General features: G+C 43.4%; 1 protein-coding gene across 2 annotated transcripts in view; it reads left to right on the plus strand.

Moving 5' to 3' along the window:
• nemp1 (nuclear envelope integral membrane protein 1) overlaps nucleotides 1–19714 on the plus strand; it is a 41463-nt gene extending 21749 nt beyond the window's left edge. The window contains exons 7-10 of one of the 2 annotated variants that reach the window (XM_078534761.1): nucleotides 4689–4914; nucleotides 6047–6220; nucleotides 10843–10950; nucleotides 17087–19714. In XM_078534761.1, the coding sequence (XP_078390887.1) occupies nucleotides 4689–4914; nucleotides 6047–6220; nucleotides 10843–10950; nucleotides 17087–17222 (644 nt within the window). In that variant the 3' untranslated portion in view covers nucleotides 17223–19714. The remainder of the gene's footprint in view (nucleotides 1–4688; nucleotides 4915–6046; nucleotides 6221–10842; nucleotides 10951–17086) is intronic. The other variant, XM_078534762.1, reaches the window with a different exon arrangement.
• Nucleotides 19715–19965: the final 251 nt, after the last annotated feature.

The following is a 19965-nucleotide window of genomic DNA, read 5'->3' on the forward strand; positions in this document are numbered from 1 at the left end:
AACCATGGTAATGTACACAGAATAGGACTAACTGGCCAAATTATGTGCATGTGTGGTAGTTTAACTTTATTCAGTTGATTACAGTTAATATCTAGATTTGAAACTTCACCAATCATTATTTTTCAGTTGTGGAGAATAATTACATGCACAATTTACTTGTTTCTAGGTTTAGTTATCCAACAGCACCACTTAACCTTGTATGTTTTTGTTTAGATGTTACAAAATAGATTGAGTTGCATGATACAACACTCCTGTCATTATAAAACAGCACATCAACCCATCTACAGGTGATCTAGTATCGATATGTGTGTGTGTGTGTGTGTGTGTGTGTGTGACCTGACCTGACCTGACCTAGCTTTCTCAAAGCATAGTCTTGCTACTGGAAACTCATTACAAATTCAGAGTGGTGCTGACTTTCATAGATTAATATTGTCCCGAGCCATTAGTGTGTGTGTGTATTTTTGGCCAGGGAGCGTCTGTGCGTGCAAGTGTCAGTGACATGGGAGGACAGGGGTGTAAAGAGCAGCAAGAAAGTGCAGATTTCAGAAGTCGAAAAACATGTTGATCGTCTCCTTAGTCACACATCACACTCCAAGTGCTATGCGACCAACTCTGACATCTATCAGTGCTTTTGTCACTAGCGGCTACAATGTGTTTGAGAGGCCTGGGTGATTCTTGCTCTTATCTTTCATCCCTCGCTGTTGTTATGATGCCTGAAGAAACCCATCTCTTTTTAAAAAGAGATGAATTTCACAGTGACCAATGGAAATGACTTGAAGGACAAGATTTCAACATTTAAGACTTTTACTGCAGCAAACAAACTAAAATCAACTTAGACTAAACATTACTTAACAGGCAACTAGTACAACAAACTAAAGAAAAGGTACTTCCCCATTAACTAACTAATACAACCAAAATATACTTTGACACGTTTTTACTTTATGCCATGCTTTCAGCAGATATGTAGCCTTAAAGATTAAGTACCAATCTCCTCCTGGCTTTTCAGCAGGTTCCCTACTCTCTGCCATGCCAGGTTGAGTCTTCCAGTGTCCTTTGAAAATTGTTCCACTCAGTCTTGAGCACCCCCGAACCGACTTCGGTGACACCTTGTTCCTCAACTCTCCACAAGTCCCGCCTCTACAAACAGAGAACCAGTTTTCACCAGCAACCTGCTTGGTTGCTAACACAAGAACATGAGAAATAGGAGCAGGAATAGACCATATCGCTCTTTGAGCCTGCTCTGCCATTCAATACGATCATGGCTGATCTTGGACTTCAACTCCATGTTCCTGCTCTCTCCCCATATCCCTTAATTCCCTGAGAGTCCAAAAGATTGTCTATCCCAGCCTTAAATGCATTCAACGATGGAGCGTCCCACAAGCCTTTGGTGTAGAGAATTCCAAAGATTCACCACCCTTTGAGTGAAATAATTCTTCCTCATCTCAGTCCTAAATGATTGGCACCTTATCCTGAGACTTTGCCCCCATGTTTTTGTTTCCACTGGTCGGGGAATCTATCTCTTACAACATGCACACTATCTAGCCCCCTCAGAATTTTGTAGGTTTCAATGAGATCACCTCTTATTCTTCTAAACTCCAGAGAATATAAGCCCAATTTACTCAGCCCTTCATCATAGGGACCAATTTAGCGAATTTTTGCTGTACCGCCTCCAATGCAAGTATATCCTTTCTTAAATGTGGAAACCAAAACTGCACACTGTATTCCAAATATGGTCTCACCAAAATCCTGTACAATTTTAGCAAGGCTTTATTCCTGTACTCCAGCCCCCTTGCATTAAAGGCCAACATGCCATTTGCTTTCCTAATTGCTTGCTGCACCTACATGTTGACTGTGTTCCTTGTACAAGCACACCCAAGTCTTTTTCAACATCATTATTTACAAGCTTCTCACCTTTTTAAAGAAAAATTCTGCTTTTTTTAATTCTTACGACCAAAGTAAATAATTTCACACTCCCCTATATTATACTCCATCTGCCATCTTTGTTGCCCACTCACCTAACCTGTCTATATCTCTTTGCAGCCTCTGTGTCCTCCACACAGCTTACCTGGCTTGGTATCAGCCGCAAACTTGGTTGAAGAGACAGAGAAATGTATCTAATTCATTAAGAGAGATTGTAAATAGCTGAGGCCCCAGCACTGATCCTTGCAGCACTCCACTATTCACTGCCTGCCACTTGGAAGAAGCCCTATTTATGCCCATTCTCTGCTTTCTATCCATTAACCAAACCTCTATCCATGCTAATATAATACCCCAACTCCATGAGCCCTCATCTTGCCTATTACGCTTTTGTGTGGCACCTTATTAAATGCCTTTTGGAAATCCAGGTATACTACATCTACTGATTCCCCTCTATCCACCTAGTTTCATCCTCAAAATTCTAATAAATTTGTCAAGCAGGATTTCCCATGCTGACTTGTTCAAATCACACCATGCTTTTTTAAGTGCATTGTTAAGACTCCCTTAACAATAGATTCCAGTATTTTCCCAACAATTGATATTAGGCTAACTGGCCTGTAGTTCCCTGTTGTGTGTCTCCCTTCTTTCTTGAAAAGTGGTGTAACATTTGCCAATTTCCAATCTGATGGGGCCATTCCCAAATCTAAGGAATTTTGGAAGATCATAACTAGCATATCCACTATCTCTGCAGCTACCTCTTTTATAACCCTAGGATGTAGGCCATCAGATCCCTGGGATTTGTCAACTTTTAGTCCCTTAAGTTTCGCCAATACTTATTGATATTAATTTCCTCACTTTTTAGCCCCTAGGTTACCGTCTGTTTCTTGTATGAAACTTGTCTCGTCTATGGTGAAGACCAACACAAATTATTTGTTCAATGCCTCTGCCATTTCTTTGTTCCCCATGATTTCTTCTGTCTCTGCTTCTAAGAGACCAACATTTACTTTAGCTACTCTCTTCCTTTTCCTATACTTAAAGCTCTTACAATCTGTTTTTATATTTCTGGCTAGTGTAATCTCATTCTGTTTTTTCCCTTTTTATCAACTTTTGGGTGGACCTTTGCTGGTTTTAAAAACATTCCCAATCCTCAGCACTGCTACTGTTTTTTGCAAAATTTTAAGCCGTCTCTTTTAATCCAGGTAACTCCCTGAGTGAGTCACGAATCATTAATTCTTGCTGATTTTTTTATTTTTCAATGGAATGTATTTATGTTGAACATTTTGAATTGTTTCTTTAAATGGTTCCCATTGTTTATTTACCTCAATTCGTTTTAGTTTGTTTACCCAATTAACAGCCAGTTCTCTCCTCATACCTATGGACTTTGCTTTATTTAAGATCCCTGTTTGTGATTGAACTATGTTGCTTTCATACTTGACATGGAATTCAATGGTATTATGATCACTATTTCCCAATGGGTCTTTTACAATGACATTACTAATTAACCCTTCATTGCACAATACAAGATCTAAAGTAGCCTTATCCCTAGTCAGTTCCACAACATATTATTCCAAGAAACTGTCATAAAAACATTCTACAAACTCACCTTTATAGACTACTCTTGCCAGTTTGATTGCCCCAGTCTATATGAAGATAAAATCCCCCACAATTGTCTTTGTTACAAGCTCCATCAATTTCTTGTTTAATGCTCTGTCCAGTTAGGGGGCCTATAAACTACTCCCACCAGTGTTTTCTGACTCTTGTTGTTCCTAATTTCCACCCATACTGAGGCCAAATCCTTTCTCACTAATGTCCTTAAGTTATCCTTTACTATCAGGATGGCCCCCTCCTCCTTTACCATTCTGTCTATCTTTCCGAAATATTGTATACCCTGGAATATTTATTTCCCAACCTTGATCACCTTGTAACCATGTCTCTGTAATGGCGATTAGATTTAATCATTTACCTCTATTTGTGCCACTAGTTCATCTATCTTATTGCAGATGCCTCGTGCATTCAGAAAAAGAACCTTTGTTCATTACTTCTATTCCCTGTCATGACAGTTTTTGTTAAACTCTGTCCCTTGCTGTCCCACTCGTCTTGTCTTTTACCCACATCGCTACACTGTTCTGATGCCTTGACCTTTCTCTCTGGATTTCTAACTTTCTTCCCCCCCCCCCCCGTTAGTTTAATGCCCTGTCAACAGTCCTAGTTATACGATTAGCCAGGTCATTAGTCCTAGCCCGCTAACACGAAAAGCAGTCTTTTCCTCTGCTCTCCACACCAGCAACTGTTTCTGTCTGTGTCTCTCTCCATGTCTCTCTGTCCAAAAAACAGCTGCCCCTCTTGTGTCGAGGTGTGAAACTTGTCACTTGATTTTTTTCAATAGGTTTCAGCTGGGCCTCTTTCCCTATGACAACCAGATCACATGGGCCTGTCTCTGGGCAGAGGTTTAGCATGAGCTCACCATCCCCTCCTATCCAAGACACACTGTTCTACCTTACGTTGAAAGAGACATTTTAAAACACAGCCGTCTGGTAAAATCCCACATTTGTATCGGAGTGAGGAAGCACCTGACCCATCTATGTGATGCCTTTATTCTTCTGCCCAACCCCCATTGCCAAATAGTGGGGCTGAGTCTGCCTTTTGGTAGCCCTTGGTCTAAGACATACTGCAGCTGAGAAATTGTGTAGACTGATCTGCGGATTATCTAGGAAAAACAGACATTGTGTCCTTTTATGAAGATTTCTCCTCCTGTGCTGTTGATGTTTCAGGCTATGTGACAATATCTGCCTTTGTCAGTTTTGCTGTTTGCTACAAGTACGGTCCACTGGAGGAGGATAGAAGTGTTAATCTTCTAAACTGGGCCCTGCAACTCTTGGGACTATTACTAATGTACTTTGGGATTCAAGTACGACAAGTTGCCCTGGCACTCATCGTTGTAGCTTTTTGCGTCAAGAACCTAGAGCTTCCATTTAGGTGGACGTACGCTGCATACAAGTAAGTGTTTTGTGTAGGAACTCTTCCCAGAGATTTAAATAATTAAATGTTTAGTTGTGCTAAATGGGCAAAACTAGATTTGTTGCTCCTGTGTCTGAAACAAGTGAATCAGGTTGGCATTACTTTGCTACAGAACAGATTGGGGAAAAATAAAAACAGATTATTGTAGTGAATATCTTTACACAGGCTATGGAAAAGGACTCAGTAACCCCAGTGCTAGAGTGTAGAGCTACCAACTAGGAGAATGGTGTTTGAATTCCAGTCTCAATTTGCATTTATACTTGGTCAACAATGTGTTTATGCCGTGCCTTTTAATATAGGAAAATGCCCTAAGGCGCTTCAGATCAGAGGTGTAAGCACAAAATGACTGCCAAGTCCATGAAAATGATGTGAGATTGGGTGACTAAAAGCTTGGTCAAAGAGGTGGGTTTTAAGGATGGTTTTGGAGATGGAGGGGTTTAGGGAGGGACATTCCAAGGGGACAATTTGTGTGGGCCTATACCAGCGTCGAGCAGCTTCCAGGAATCATCCTATGTTGCTTTAACTACACACCTGAGTGACTATAATTGGAAATGTTGCACTTTTTTTAAAAAAGAAAAGTAGAAAGTATGAAACTAAGGCCTTAAGTTACACCTTGCATGTTCAGAGTTCTTTCATGGGCATATACATCCCCACCATGCATTAATGTATTACTATGCAACTACGATGCCTTGCTTTCATTGCTGACCACATTGGTATTGTACCAGTAGTATTATGAAAGCAGAATAATATGGGGATACCACCTAGGAGCAGATTGTAGACTAGTGGAGGCCTGGTAACAGTTCAATTATCTGTCCTTGAGATTGTCTAATGGCTCCTAAGTGAATAGGAAACCTAGTGGGGGGGGAAATTAAATTCCCATAAGGACCCAGGTCAATTGATCTTCCTGTTTAAGTTCAAATATGTTTCCTACATATGTAATAAACTTGTATTCCTGAAATAAGGTGATTTGGGGGTATGTATTAAAGAGGGGAAGAGAAGAGTTTAGAAAGTGTGCTGATTGTTGCTGTAAGCTAAGCCCTAGCATTGGAGAGAAGAAAAATCCTCAACTTCTAAATAAAAATAGTGACCTTTCATAATTTTTCAAACTTAGGCAAGTGTTCAGAATAAGAGGCAAGCCAAAGCCCCAAAAGCTTCTAACTGAGGACGAATATCAGAGGCAAGGAGAAGTAGAAACACACAAAGCCTTAGTGGAGCTGCAACAGTATTGCAGCAGCCCTGAATTCAATGCATGGAAAATGGTGTCTAGACTTTCAACGCCAAAGAGGTAATGCTTGTTTAATATTTAAACCCTCCTATTGTCTTTCTCTGTCCCTTGAGAAAATAGGCAAACAGCCTGTTTCTGGGCCTTTGTCAGCACCGCTCTTGAGTTGGTAGTCAGGCGATGTGTAAGAGCAGCCTGGATAACTGGTTTTCCCATTCCACCTTCATTTTAGGAAGCATCCAGGCCTTAGTTGATTGCCTGCCCTTGATCATACAACTGAGATCAGTAATTGGGTTTATACAGAAATTGCAGATAGTAAATGGACGTGTGTTCTCTGTGGCTTAGATTGGAGCACATTTAAGCTGTGCAACAGCACTGTATCCAGCTCCTAATTAAAACCCAGACAAGCCTAAAAGATGGAATAGGAAAGTGTGATCTGACCCATCAAGTTTGTTGCTTTTACAGACCATGAATGAGTTTGCAATGAATTTCCCCCAACTTTATCCACATTCATCAGAAGAATGAGTATCGCTGGTAAAATGTCCACGAAGTTAACTCTTAAAGCATTCCAATTATTGCTAAAAGCCATTGCTTGACCTCGGCAGCATACACTTGGTGTAACGCTGCTTCATGTTGGAGAGGTGCTACATTTTCACGACATTCTCTCACAGTTTCACAGCATAGGCTGTGAAGTGTGAAAACTGAATTGAGAATATCAGGGAAGCCAGGTTTTTCAGAAAAAAAATCACACTTCATCCCCTAGGTGTAGTAATTTCCAGAATGAAGGACCACAATATCTTCCTGGGGTATTTATTATGTGCAACACATATATTTAAATGCCATGTATATTTTGGGGGGGGGGTGGGGGGGAGATAAACTCAAAAGGAAAGCATATGGTGGCTGAGATGTGTCAGTTATTTTCTTCAATTTCTCCTCGCATCAACAGCCCGGTAATCTGTTCCCAGGCAACTACGAATGCAGCTTTTGAAACTGTCCTTTAGGAGGTGGGTGAGAGTAGCCTTTGATGACACTTTTTTTTCTCCTCTTTTCTCTCCCCCTCAAATAGAGAAAGTCTCTTGCTTCTGCACAGTTGAGGGAGGAGCTCAGTTTATGGGGTGGAGTCACTGGCACTAGCTCTCATTCTGTCACTCTGGTGTTGCATGATGAAGCACTGATTTTTTTTTCATCTTAAGAATTCACCAAAATATTTTTGTAGTAAATTAAATGAGGTATTGGTGCTTGGAAATGGAGTATTGTTTTCACTTGAGATGCCTAATTTCAGCACCCTGGATGTCCATCTCGGGTAAGGATGGATTGATGCTCCAACAATCATATCATTCCTCCCCCTACCCAACCCTGGTCCAATTGTCCTAGTGTGAATCTTGCTTCTTCCTACACCAACTATCTTGGATCTTTCTGTGCAAAGTTATCATAGTTTTGTACAATGTACTTGAACCCATGAAGAACTTAGTGGAGTGCTCAAACTCCAAGCTAAAATGCGAGCTGCTCTACTACATCCCCCAGTTCTCCAATTGGAAAATTGCTAATGCATTTTTTTATTTGTTCATGGGATGTGCATGTTGCTGGCTAGGTCAGCATTTATTGCCCATCTGTAATGGCCATTGAGAAGGTGGTGGTGAGCTGCCTTCTTGAACCACTGCAGTCCATGTGGTGTAGGTACACCCACAGTGCTGTTAGGGAGTTCCAGAGTTTTGACCCAGCAACAGTGAACGAACGGCGATTATTGATCCAAGTCATGATGGTGTGTGGCTTGGAGGGCAACTTCCAGATGACGATGTTCCCATGCATCTGCTGTCCTCGTCCTTCTGGAGGCCGCAGGTTTGGAAGGTGCTGTCTAAGGAGTCTTGGTGAGTTGCTGCAGTGCATCTTGTAGATGGTACACACTGCTGCCACTGTGCATCGGTGGTGGAGGGAGTGAATGTTTGTGGATGTGGTGCCACTCAAGTGGGCTGCTTTGTCCTGGATGGTGTCGAGCTTCTTGAGTATTTTTGGTGGCTGCACTAATCCAGGCAAGTGGAGAGTATTTCATCACACCCCTGACTTGTGCCTTGTAGATGGTGAACAGGCTTTGGGGAGTCAGGAGGTGAGTTACTCTCTGCAGAATTCCCAACCTCTGACCTCGTGTAGCCACAGTATTTATATGGCTGGTCCAGTTCAGTTTCTGGTCAATGGTAACCCTCAGGATGTTGATGGTGGGGGATTCAGCAATGGTAGTGTCATTGAATGACGAGGGGAGATGGTTAGACTCTCTCTTGTTGGAGAGGCCATTGTCCGGCACTTTGTGGCATGAATGTTACTTGCTACTTATCAGCCCAAGCCTGAATATTTTCCATATCTTGCTGCATATGGACACTGACTGCTTCAGTATTTGTGGAATCGTGAATGGTGCTGAACATTGTGGAATCATCAGTGAGCACCCCCATTTCTGACCTTATGATGGAGGGGAGATCATTGGTGAAACGGTTGAAGATGATTAGGCCTAGAACACTACCTTGAGGAACTCCTGTAACAATGTCCCAGGACTGAGATGATTGACCTCCAACAACCACAACCATCATCCTTTGTGCTAGGCATGACTCCAACCAATGGAGAGTTTTCCCCCTGATTCCTATTGACTTACCGGGGCTCCTTGATGCCACACTTGGTCAAATGCTGCCTTGATGTCAAGGGCACTTACACTCTCCTCACCTCTGGAGATCAGCTCTTTTGTCCATATTTGGACCAAGGCTGTAATGAGGTCGGGAGCTGAGTGGCCCTGGTGGAACCCAAACCGAGTGTCAGTGAGCAGGTTATTTCTGAGTAAGTGCCTCTTGATAGCATTGTTGATGACCCCTACCATCACTTTACTGATGGTCGAGAGTAGACCGATGGGGCAGAAATTGGCCGGATTGGATTTGTCCTGCTTTTTGTATACAGGACATACCTGGACAATTTTCACACTGCTGGGTAGATGCCAGTGTTGTAGCTGTACTAGAACAGCTTGGCTAGGGGCACGGCTAGTTCTGGAATGCAAGTCTCCAGTACTGTTGCTGGAATGTTGTCAGGGCCAATAGTCTTTGCAGTATCCAGTGACTTCACCTGTTTCTTGATATCACGTGGAGTGAATCAAATTGGCTAAAGACTGGTATCTGTGATGCTGGGAACCTCAGGAGGAGGCCAAGATGGATCATCTATTTGGTACTTCTGGCTGAAGATGGTTGCAAATGCTTCAACCTTGTCTTTTGCACTAGACTGGATGTGGTAGGACTGCAGGGCTTAGCTCTGATCCGTTGGTTGTGGGATCGCTTAGCTCTGTCTATCACTTGCTGCTTATGCTGTTTAGCATGTAATTAGTCCTGTTCTATAGCTTCACCAGGTTGACACCTCAGTTTTAGGTATGCCGGGTGCTGCTCCTGGCATGCTCTCCTGCACTCTTCATTGAACCAGGGTTGATCCCCTGGCTTGATGGTAATGGTAGAGTGGGGGATATGCTGGGCCATGAGGTTACAAATTGTGTTTGAGTACAATTCTCCTGCTGCTGATGGCCCACAGCGCCTCATGGTTGCTAGATCTGTTCAAAATCTATCCCATTTAGCATGGTGGTAGGTAACCCCCCCCCTCAACCAAACGATCGAGGGTATCCTCAACGTGAAGACGGTAATGTTTCCATTAGTAGGAGAGACTAGGACCCGAGGGCACAGCCTCAGAGTAAAGGGAAGACCTTTTAGAACGGAGATGAGGAGAAACTTCTTTAGCCAGAGAGTGGTGAATCTATGGAATTCATTGCCACAGAAGGCTGTGGAGGCCAGGTCATTGAGTGTATTTAAGACCGAGATAGATAGGTTCTTGATTGGTAAGGAGATCAAAGGTTACGGGGAGAAGGCGGGAGAATGGGGTTGAGAAACTTATCAGCCATGATTGAATGGCGGAACAGACTCGATGGGCCCAATGGCCTAATTTATGCTCCTATGTCTTATGGTCTTTGTCTCCACAAGGACTGTGCAGTGGTCACTCCTACCAATACTGTCATGGACAGATGCATCTGCAACAGATAGATTTGGCAAGGGTAAGGTCAAGTAAGTTTTTTCCCCCTTGTTGGTTCTCTTGCTACCTGCTGCAGACCCAGTCTAGCAGCTTTGTCATTCGAGCTCAGTCAGTAGTGGTGCTACCAAGCCACTCTTGGTAATAGACATTGAAGTCCCCCACCCAGAGTACATTCTGTGCCCTTGCCACCCTCAGTGCTTCCCCCAAGTGGCATTCAACATGGAGGAGCACTGATTCATCAGCTGTGGGTGGGAGGTACGTAGTAATCGGCAGGAGGTTTCCAGGAGATTATGCCATGTTTTACCTGATGCCTTGAGACTTCATGGGGTCTAGAGTTGATGTTGAGAACTTCCAAAGCAACTCCCCCCTGACTATACCACTGTGCCACCCCCTCTGCTGGGTATGTCCTGTCCCACTGACAGGAGATGGTGATGGTGGTGCCTGGGATATACTCACTGAATTATACCTTACAATGTCAGGCTGTATCTTGACTAGTCTGTGGGACAGATCTCCCAGTTTTGGCACAAGTCCCCCAGATGTTAGTAAGGAGTACTTTGCAGGGTCGACACAGCTGGGTTGCCATTGTTATTTCCAGTGCTTAGGTCGAAGCCAGGTGGTCCATCTGGTTTTGTTTCTTTTAGACTTTGTAGCGGTTTGATACAACAGAGTGGCTTGCTGGACCATTTCAGAGGGCAGTTAAGAGTCAACCACATTGCTGTGTGTCTGGATTCACACGTAGGTCAGACCAGGTAAGGACAGCATGTTATGACCGATGCAGTTGGTAAAGCAGAGTTTTTTTTTTTAAATCCCAGAGGGAAACTTTAAACAACTGTTATAATGAATAATTTCAAGTGTTATGTTTGAGATGTGACTCTAAACTCAGGAATCAGACCACTAGTTCTTGAGGTTTTACATTAAACTAAATGAAACATTTTATTAATTTACACAGGTTAAAATATATACACATGACTACAAATTACTACTATCATAACTTTTTAACAAATTCCCAAACTAATCTCCATTAAGGCAACAGCAGCCCATATACTTAACCAAACACCAGGCAAAGCGTTTTCACCTTACGGATTCAAAATGAGGTTCTTTTCACTGTGGAGCCAGTTGGAGGCTTGCAGTTGCCTTTTGACCTTACATTACACACCCGAAAACTGCTGAAGTTATACCTACCACCACTGAATTTAAATTCTCATTGTTTCACCAGTCTCTTTGAACTTTACCTTTTAACAATGAAACCCCTTTAGCTAGTTCCAGGGAGCAGAGTCGGAGGGCGGAGTTCCAGAGAGGTGAGTATAAAAACTTTACCTCGGGGATTCGCGGCCTAGTTCTAGGGAGCAGAGTCGGAGGGCGGAGTTCCAGACAGGTGAGTATAAAAACCTTACCTCGGGGATTCGTGGACCTTGGGTCTTAAAAAAAAAAATTAAAAGTAGCATCACGGTAAATCTGTGACCTGATTGGCTGGTAGAGAATCTACACTGAATTTGAAACTAAAACATTGCTAAACTAATTAAACCAAATAAATTAATCACTTAATTAATAAGTAGAGGGTATCTAGACCAGAATCAGGGGATTACTGTTCTTAGAATTTAGCATTTATAGTATATATCTAGCCCTAGGGAACGTATAGTTAATAAGGAGTCAATAAGCAGTTATTAGATTTAAATTAATTTATTAAATAGTTCTAGAAATGGCAGTTGCTGGGGTGAAGTGCTTCACCTGTGGCATGTGGGAAATCTGTGACGCTTCAAGTGTCCCGAACAACTACATCTGCAGGAAGTGTACCCAATTGCAGCTCCTCACAGACCGCATGGATCGGTTGGAGCAGCAGTTGGATGCACTTAGGAGCATTCAGCTGGCGGAAAGCGTCATTGACAGGAGTTTTGGAGACGTGGTCACACCCAAGGTACAGACAGATAGATGGGTGACCGCTAGAAGGGGCAGGCAGTCAGTGTAGAAATCCCCTGTGGCTGTCCCCCTCTCTAACAGGTATACCATTTTGGATACTGTTGGGGGGGGATGGCCTATCAGGGGAGCACAACAGCAGTAGCCAGAGCAGTGGCACCACGGCTGGCTCTGTTGTTCAGCAGGGGGGGGTCAAAGCACAGAAGAGCAATTGTCATAGGGGAATCTATAGTCAGGGGCTCAGATAGGCGCTTCTGTGGTCGTGAAAGAGACACCAGGATGGTATGTTGCCTCCCTGGTGCTAGGGTCCAGGATGTCTCTGATTGGGTACGGGACATTCTGAAGGGAGAGGGAGAACAGCCAGAGGTCGTGGTACACATTGGTACTAACAACATAGGCAGGAGGACGAGGTCCTGCAGCGGGAGTTCGGGGAGTTAGGCAGAAAGTTAAAAAACAGGACCTCTAGGGTTGTAATCTCAGGATTACTCCCTATGCCACGTGCCAGTGAGGCTAGAAATAGGAAGATAGTGCAGCTGAACACGTGGCTGAACAGATGGTGTAGGAGGGAGAGTTTCCGATATCTGGATCAGTGGGATCTCTTCCGGGGCAGGTGGGACCTGTACAAGAAGGACGGGCTGCATCTAAACTGGAGGGGCACCAATATCCTGGCTGCGAGGTTTGCTAGTGTCACTCGGGAGGGTTTAAACTAGTATGGCGGGGGGGGTGGGAACCAGAGTAATAGGTCAGCAGATGAAATAAATGACTGGGAACCAGTGAATATGGCCAGTAGGACTAAGAGGAAGGGCAGGCAGGGAGAAATTACTGAACACAGTGGGACTGGGGGTCTGAAATGCATTTGTTTCAATGCGAGAAGTATAACAGGCAAGGCAGATGAGCTTAGAGCTTGGATTAGTACTTGGGACTATGATGTTATTGCTATTACAGAGACTTGGTTGAAGGATGGACAGGATTGGCAGATAAACGTTCCAGGATTTAGATGTTTCAGGCAGGATAGAGAGGGATGTAGAAGAGGTGGGGGAGTTGCACTGCTGGTTAAGGGGAATATCACAGCTGTACGACAGGAGGACACCTCGGTGGGCTCATGCAGCGAGGCAATATGAGTAGAGCTCCGGAATAGGAAGGGTGCAGTCACAATGTTGGGGGTTTACTATAGGCCTCCCAATTGCTGGCGGGAGATTGAGGAACAGTTATGTAGGCAAATTTTGGAAAGATGTAAAAGCATCAATAGGGTTGTTGTGGTGGGTGATTTTAACTTTCCCTATATTGACTGGGAATCACTTAGTGCTAGGGGTTTGGATGGTGCAGAATTTGTAAGGTGCATCCAGGAGGGCTTCCTGAGACATTATGTAGATAGTCCAACTAGGGAAGGGGCAATACTGGACCTGGTATTAGGGACTGAACCCGGCCAGGTGGTCGAAGTTTCAGTAGGAGAGCATTTTGGGAAAAGTGACCATAATTCGGTAAGTTTCAAGGTACTGGTGGATAAGGATAACAGGAGACCTTGGGTTAAGGTACTTAATTGGGGGAAGGCTAATTATAACAATATTAGGCAGGAACTGAGGAATCTAGACTGGAGGCGGATGTTTGAGGGCAAATCAACAACTGACATGTGGGGGGCTTTCAAACGTCAGTTGATAAGAATTCAGGACCGGCATGTTCCTGCTAGGATGAAGGATAAGCATGGCATGAACCTTGGATGACGAAGGATATTGTGAAATTAGTCAAAAAGAAAAGGGAAGCATTCGTAAGGGATAGAAGGCTGGGAACAGATGAAGCCCATGGAGAATACAAAGGAAGTAGGAAGAAACTTAAGCAAGGAGTCAGGAGGGCTAAAAGGGGTCATGAAAAGTCACTGGCAACCAGGATTAAGGAAAATCCCAAGGCCTTTTATACATATGTAAAGGGCAAGAGGGTAGCCAGGGAAAGGGTGGGCCCACTCAGGGACAGAGGTGGGAATCTGTGTGTGGAGCCAGAAGCAATGGGAGAGATACTAAATGAATAATTCTCAACAGTATTCACCAAAGAGAAGGACTTAGCAGTCGATTTGTCTAGGGAAGAGTGTGTAGATAGCCTGGATCATGTTGAGATCAAAAAAGAGGAGGTGTTAGGCGTCTTGAAGAATATTAAGGTGGATAAGTCCCCAGGGCCAGATGGGATCTACCCCAGAGTACTGAGGGAGGCAGGGGAGGAGATTGCTGGGGCCTTGACAGAAATCTTTGTATCCTCACTGGCTACGGGTGAGGTCCCAGAGGACTGGAGAATGGCCAATGTTGTTCCATTGTTTAAGAATGGTAGCAGGGATAATCCAGGAAATTACAGGCTGGTGAGTCTTACGTCAGTGGTAGGGAAATTATTGGAGAAGATTCTTCGTGACAGGATTTACTACCATTTGGAAGCAAATGGGCGTATTAGTGAGAGGCAGCATGGTTTTGTGAAGGGGAGGTCGTGTCTCACTAACTTGATCGAGTTTTTTGAGGAAGTGACAAAGATGATCGACGATGGAAGGGCAGTGGATGTTATATACATGGATTTCAGTAAGGCCTTTGACAAGGTCCCTCATGGCAGACTGGTACAGAAGGTAAAGTTGCACGGGATCAGAGGTGAGCTGACAAGATGGATACAGAATTGGCTTGGTCATAGAAGTCAGAGGGTAGCAGTGGAAGGGTGCTTTTCTGAATGGAGAACTGTGACTAGTGGAGTTCCGCAGGGATCAGTGCTGGGACCTTTGCTGTTTGTAGTATACATAAATGATTTGGAGGAAAATGTAACTGGGCTAATTAGTAAGTTTGCAGACGACACTAAGGTTGGAGGAGTCGCAGATAGTGAAGAGGATTGTCAAAGGATACAACCGGATATAGATCGGTTGGAGACTTAGGCGGAGAAATGGCAGATGGAGTTTAATCCGGACAAATGTGAGGTAATGCATTTGGGGAGGTCTAATACAGGCAGGAATTATACAGTAAATGGCAGAACCCTTAAGTGCATCGACGGGCAGAGGGATCTGGGTGTGCAGGTCCACAGGTCACTGAAAGTGGCAACGCAGGTGGATAAGGTAGTCAGGAAGGCATATGGCATGTTTGCCTTCATTGGCAGGGGTATTGAGTATAAAAGCTGGGAAGTCATGCTGCAGCTGTATAGAACCTTGGTTAGGCCACACTTGGAATATGGCGTGCAATTCTGGTCACCACATTACCAGAAGGATATGGAGGCGTTGGAGAGGGTGCAGAGGAGGTTTACCAGGATGCTGCCTGGTCTGGAGGTTATTAGCTATGAGGAGAGGTTGGCGAAACTCGGATTGTTCTCACCAGAGCGACGGAGATTGAGGGGCGACTTGATAGAAATTTACAAAATTATGAGTGGCATGGACAGAATAGATAGTCAGAAGCTTTTTCCCAGGGTGGAAGAGTCAATTACTAGGGGACATAGATTTAAGGTGAGAGGAGAAAACTATAGAGGAGATGTGCGGGGCAAGTTTTTTACGCAGAGGGTAGTGAGTGTCTGGAATTCACTGCCAGAGGAGGTGGTGGAAGCAGGTACGATAGTGGTGTTTAAGAGGCAGCTTGACAAATACATGAATAGGATGGGAATAGAGGGTTACGGACCCCGGAAGTTCAAAATGTTTTAGTTGACCGGCAATATGATCGGCGCAGGCTTGGAGGGCTGAAGGGCCTGTTCCTGTGCTGTACTTTTCTTTGTATAGTACCCATTTTATTAGTAATATAAACATATTGCTTGGTATCTGTTAGAAAGGTGTCAAGTTTTCACCCCACTTCTTGAATGCTCTATTCAAAAAATGCAAATGCATGCTATCTCTCTGTTTACATCTCAAACTAGTGCATCAAAACACCCAGACCAGCTGGCTTTAACCCAATTAAGACATACCTGCAAACTAAGCCTCTATTTTAAAAGAAAAATATTTTCCAAAATATTATATACATTAATAGCTTCATGACACAGCATCAGTGAACCAGATGGACTTTTGTGTTAATCTGCAATGGTTTTGTGGTCACCATTACTGAGACTAGCTTTTAATTCCAGATCTTAGTCATTGAATTTAAATTCTACCAGCTGCTGTGGTGGGAATTGAACCCGAGTCCCCAGAGCATTAGCCTGGGCCTCTGGATTACTTGTCCAGTGACATTACCACTACACCACTGCATTCCCTCCCCTGCGTATAAAAGAACATGTGACCATTCCTGATGGTAATGAGATTCTCCATTAATATCTCAGTAGTTTGGTACCTGAGGCTAGGCACTGAAACGGGAAAATTACAACTTTGAGGCCTGTCATCTTTTTTTTGTATAAAAGTTAAATTCATTATTTCAAAGTCCCTTGAAGGTTTCCCTGATGGCTCAGTTGGCAAGTGCATTGCTGCGTGCGGAACTGAGTCAAACAAACAGGAAGCTCCTAGGTTTGATCCCCGGTCTGGTGTGTTAGTTGATCTTGGGTGGCATGGTGTTAGGAGTGCTCCAGTTAGCTTCAGGACCCGGGCTTTGGAGAGGAAATGCCAGCCAGAGTTTCTGCTTCTAACTGCTCTCCAGTGACATCTATTGAAAACTCTGTAGCTTTGGACATAAAATAAGAGGAAGTGATTGCCCCTCTGTTGAGCTTTCTGCTGACGCACTATCTTGACACACAAAAGAAGAATGGTCAGTTGGATATCGGAGGCCTGTTGATGCTTAAGGATCCATACCCCAGGCGTAGAGGAGAGAAAAGAGGAGAAAATTGACTTAAGTTGTTTACATAACTCACGGAATCAGTGATTCTAGGGAGTAATTGATGCTCTTTCCAAAAATGTCAATTTGTATTTTTAATAACCGCATGAAGTATTGTATTTTGAAATGTTTGGAAAGTGTTTCTTGTAAGAAAAGAATGTAGTTTTTGATTTTTTTCAATAGCTGTTGGGTTTGGGGCATGATATGACTGTGGGATCTATGTCTCATCCTGCAGATTTGCTGACTTTGTTGAAGGGGAGAATCACCTCAATCCCAATGAAATTTCTGTTCACGAGCAAGAATATGGACTAGGTGGATTGTTTTTAGAGGATGAGATCTATGACACTGGTTTTTATGACGACGAATCTTGAGACTGAGCCTCGGATATCAAATGTTCCTCAATCTGAGTGAGGTTCGTGTATTGGAGATCAAGCCTCTTTCCACACAGGAGGAAACTGTTTATGCTGCTTTTTGCTTGACTTATCATTTTGATATTTCAAATGACCAAAAAGACAAAAATCGCAAAAATACACTCAGCAATTTATTCAGTTAAATGTGATCTGCATCCAAACTGGACTGGATTAGAAGTGCTGGGACTGATGCTGCATGTGGAGGGCAGCCAGGATCAAGTTTGCTGGAAAAAAAAAGGTTTGGCGTAGTGTCCCTGAACTTGGTCTCTTCTCAGGTGTTTGTATTTTTAATTACTTTACTGACCAGTCCTTGATTTTTAAGAATTGGTCTGTTACTGGTGCACTGCTTGGAATTCAAGGAAACCAAAAAACAATTACACTCCTCTGGAAACAATAGCTGCTTGTGATCTGTGGGGTTGGGGAAAGAAAGCCATGGGTAGCAGTTCTGAATTCTTTTAACTGAGAGAGGGAAACATCTTCCTAAAGCCTAATTGAACTTTCAAAAAATTTCCATTTACTTTTTAAAATTTTTACTTTGTGTTAACTAAATTTAGCTTCCATAAAATAAATTTTCTTTGAAACTCTAGTACCACCACTGTTTTTCTGTTTATCACTGTTACCAGTGGGAGGGTTGGATACAGAGTGCATAAGTTTCAACAAGTTAAATAACTTTAGATATACACTGAAGGCATATTTCGGGCAGCTCAATTGTGTTGTTGCCATTTTATTTTTTTTTTCACGAACTATTTGCTACCTTTTTAATGCTCTGGTCACCATTGTGAACTCTGTACAAAATGTGTCCCTTTGGTTGAAAGTATAAAGATTAACTGTAGTGCAGTGTGTTCAACCAGGTTATATCTACTGTGATGCCACAAAGTTCACAAGACTTTAGTGTTTGCAATTTTTACCTATGCAAAGAATATCTTTCATCATCAGAACTCCTTTTTCAAAAAATGGAGCAGTACAGTATAAGGAATTGTGATTAACACTGTCTTTTTTTTTGGAGCAATTTTTATCTTGAAAGTTTCAATCATATTGTTGGGAGTCCTGTCCTGGAAACGTTCCTGAGTCTGATGGTGCAAGAGGGCTGAGTTTAATCAAAAAACATTTTTGGTGAATAATCTCTACCTGTATAACCGTATCTTCCATTCTTAATATAGCTGCAAAACAAGACGGATAACTTTTTAAAATTATTATTCTTTCATGGGATGTGAACATCATTGGCTAGGCTAGCATTTATTGCTCATCCCTAATTGTACTTATGGTAGTGGTGAGCTGCCTTCTTGAACCTTTGCAGTCTATCTGATCCAGGTGCATCCACAGTACCGCTGGGAAGGGAGTTCCAGAATTTTGATCCCATAACATTGAAGGAATAATGATATAGTTCCAAGTCAGGACGGTGTGTGGCTTGGAGGGGAAATTTTAGATGATGGTGTTCCCATGCATCTGCTGCCCTTGTCCTTCTAGGTAGGTAGAGGTCGTGGGTTTGGAGGGTGCTGTTAAAGTAGCCTTGGTGAGCTGCTGCAGTGCATCGTGTATATAGTACACACTGCTGCCACTGTGCATCACTGGTGGAGGGAGTTAATGTTTAAGTTGGGATGAGATGCCAATCAAGCAGGTTGCTTTGTTCTGGATGGTATCGAGCTTCTTGTGTTGTTGGAGCTGCACTTATCCAGGCAAGTGGAGAGTATTCCATCACACTCCTGACATGTGCCTTGTAGATGGTGAACAGGCTTTGGGGAGTCAGGAGGTGAGTTACTTGCTCAGAATTCCCAGCTTCTGACCTGCTCTTGTAGCCACAGGTATTTATATGACTAGTCCAGTTCAGTTTCTGGTCAATGGTAACCCCCCAAGAGGTTAATAACAAGGGAATCCAGCGATGGTAATGCCACTTAATGTCATGGGGAGATGGTTAGATTCTCTCTTGTTGGATATGGTCATTGCCTGGCATTTGTGTGGCATGAATGTTACTTGCCACTTATCAGCCCAAGCCTGAATGTTGTCTAGGTCTTGCTGCGTATTGGCACAGACTGCTTCAGTATCGGGAGTTGTGAATGGTACTGAACGTTGTGCAATTAGCAGCCAACATTCCTATTTCTAACCTTTATGACGGAAGGTCATTGATGAAGTAGCTGAAGATGGTTGGGCCTAGGACACTACCCTGAGGAACTCCTGTAGTGATGTCCCGGAACTGAAATGATTGACCCCCAACAACGACAACCATCTTCCTTTGTGCTAGGTATGACTCTTTTTCCGCTGATTCCCATTGACTTCAATTTTACCAGGGCACCTTGATGCCACACTTGGTCAAATGTTCCCTTGATGTTGAGGGCAGTCACTCTCTCCTCCCCCCAGCTCTTTATCCATGTTTGGACCAAGACTGTAATGAGATCAGAAGCCGAGGCTCTGGCAGAACCCAAGCTGAGCATCAGTGAGCAAGTTATTGCTGAGTAAGTGCCTCTTAGAACCATAGAACACTACAGCACAGAAAACAGGCCATTCGGCCCTTCTAGTCTGTGCCGAAATATTATTCCGCTAGTCCCATTGACCTGCACCTAGTCCATAACCCTCCAGACCTCTCCCATCCATGTATCTATCTAATTTATTCTTAAAACTTAAGAGCGAACCCGCATTTACCACGTCAGATGGTAGCTCGTTCCACACACTCACCACTCTGAGTGAAGAAGTTCCCCCTAATGTTCCC

This window comes from Cetorhinus maximus, chromosome X (genome assembly GCF_964194155.1).
Source record: "Cetorhinus maximus chromosome X, sCetMax3.hap1.1, whole genome shotgun sequence".
NCBI lineage: Eukaryota > Metazoa > Chordata > Chondrichthyes > Lamniformes > Cetorhinidae > Cetorhinus > Cetorhinus maximus.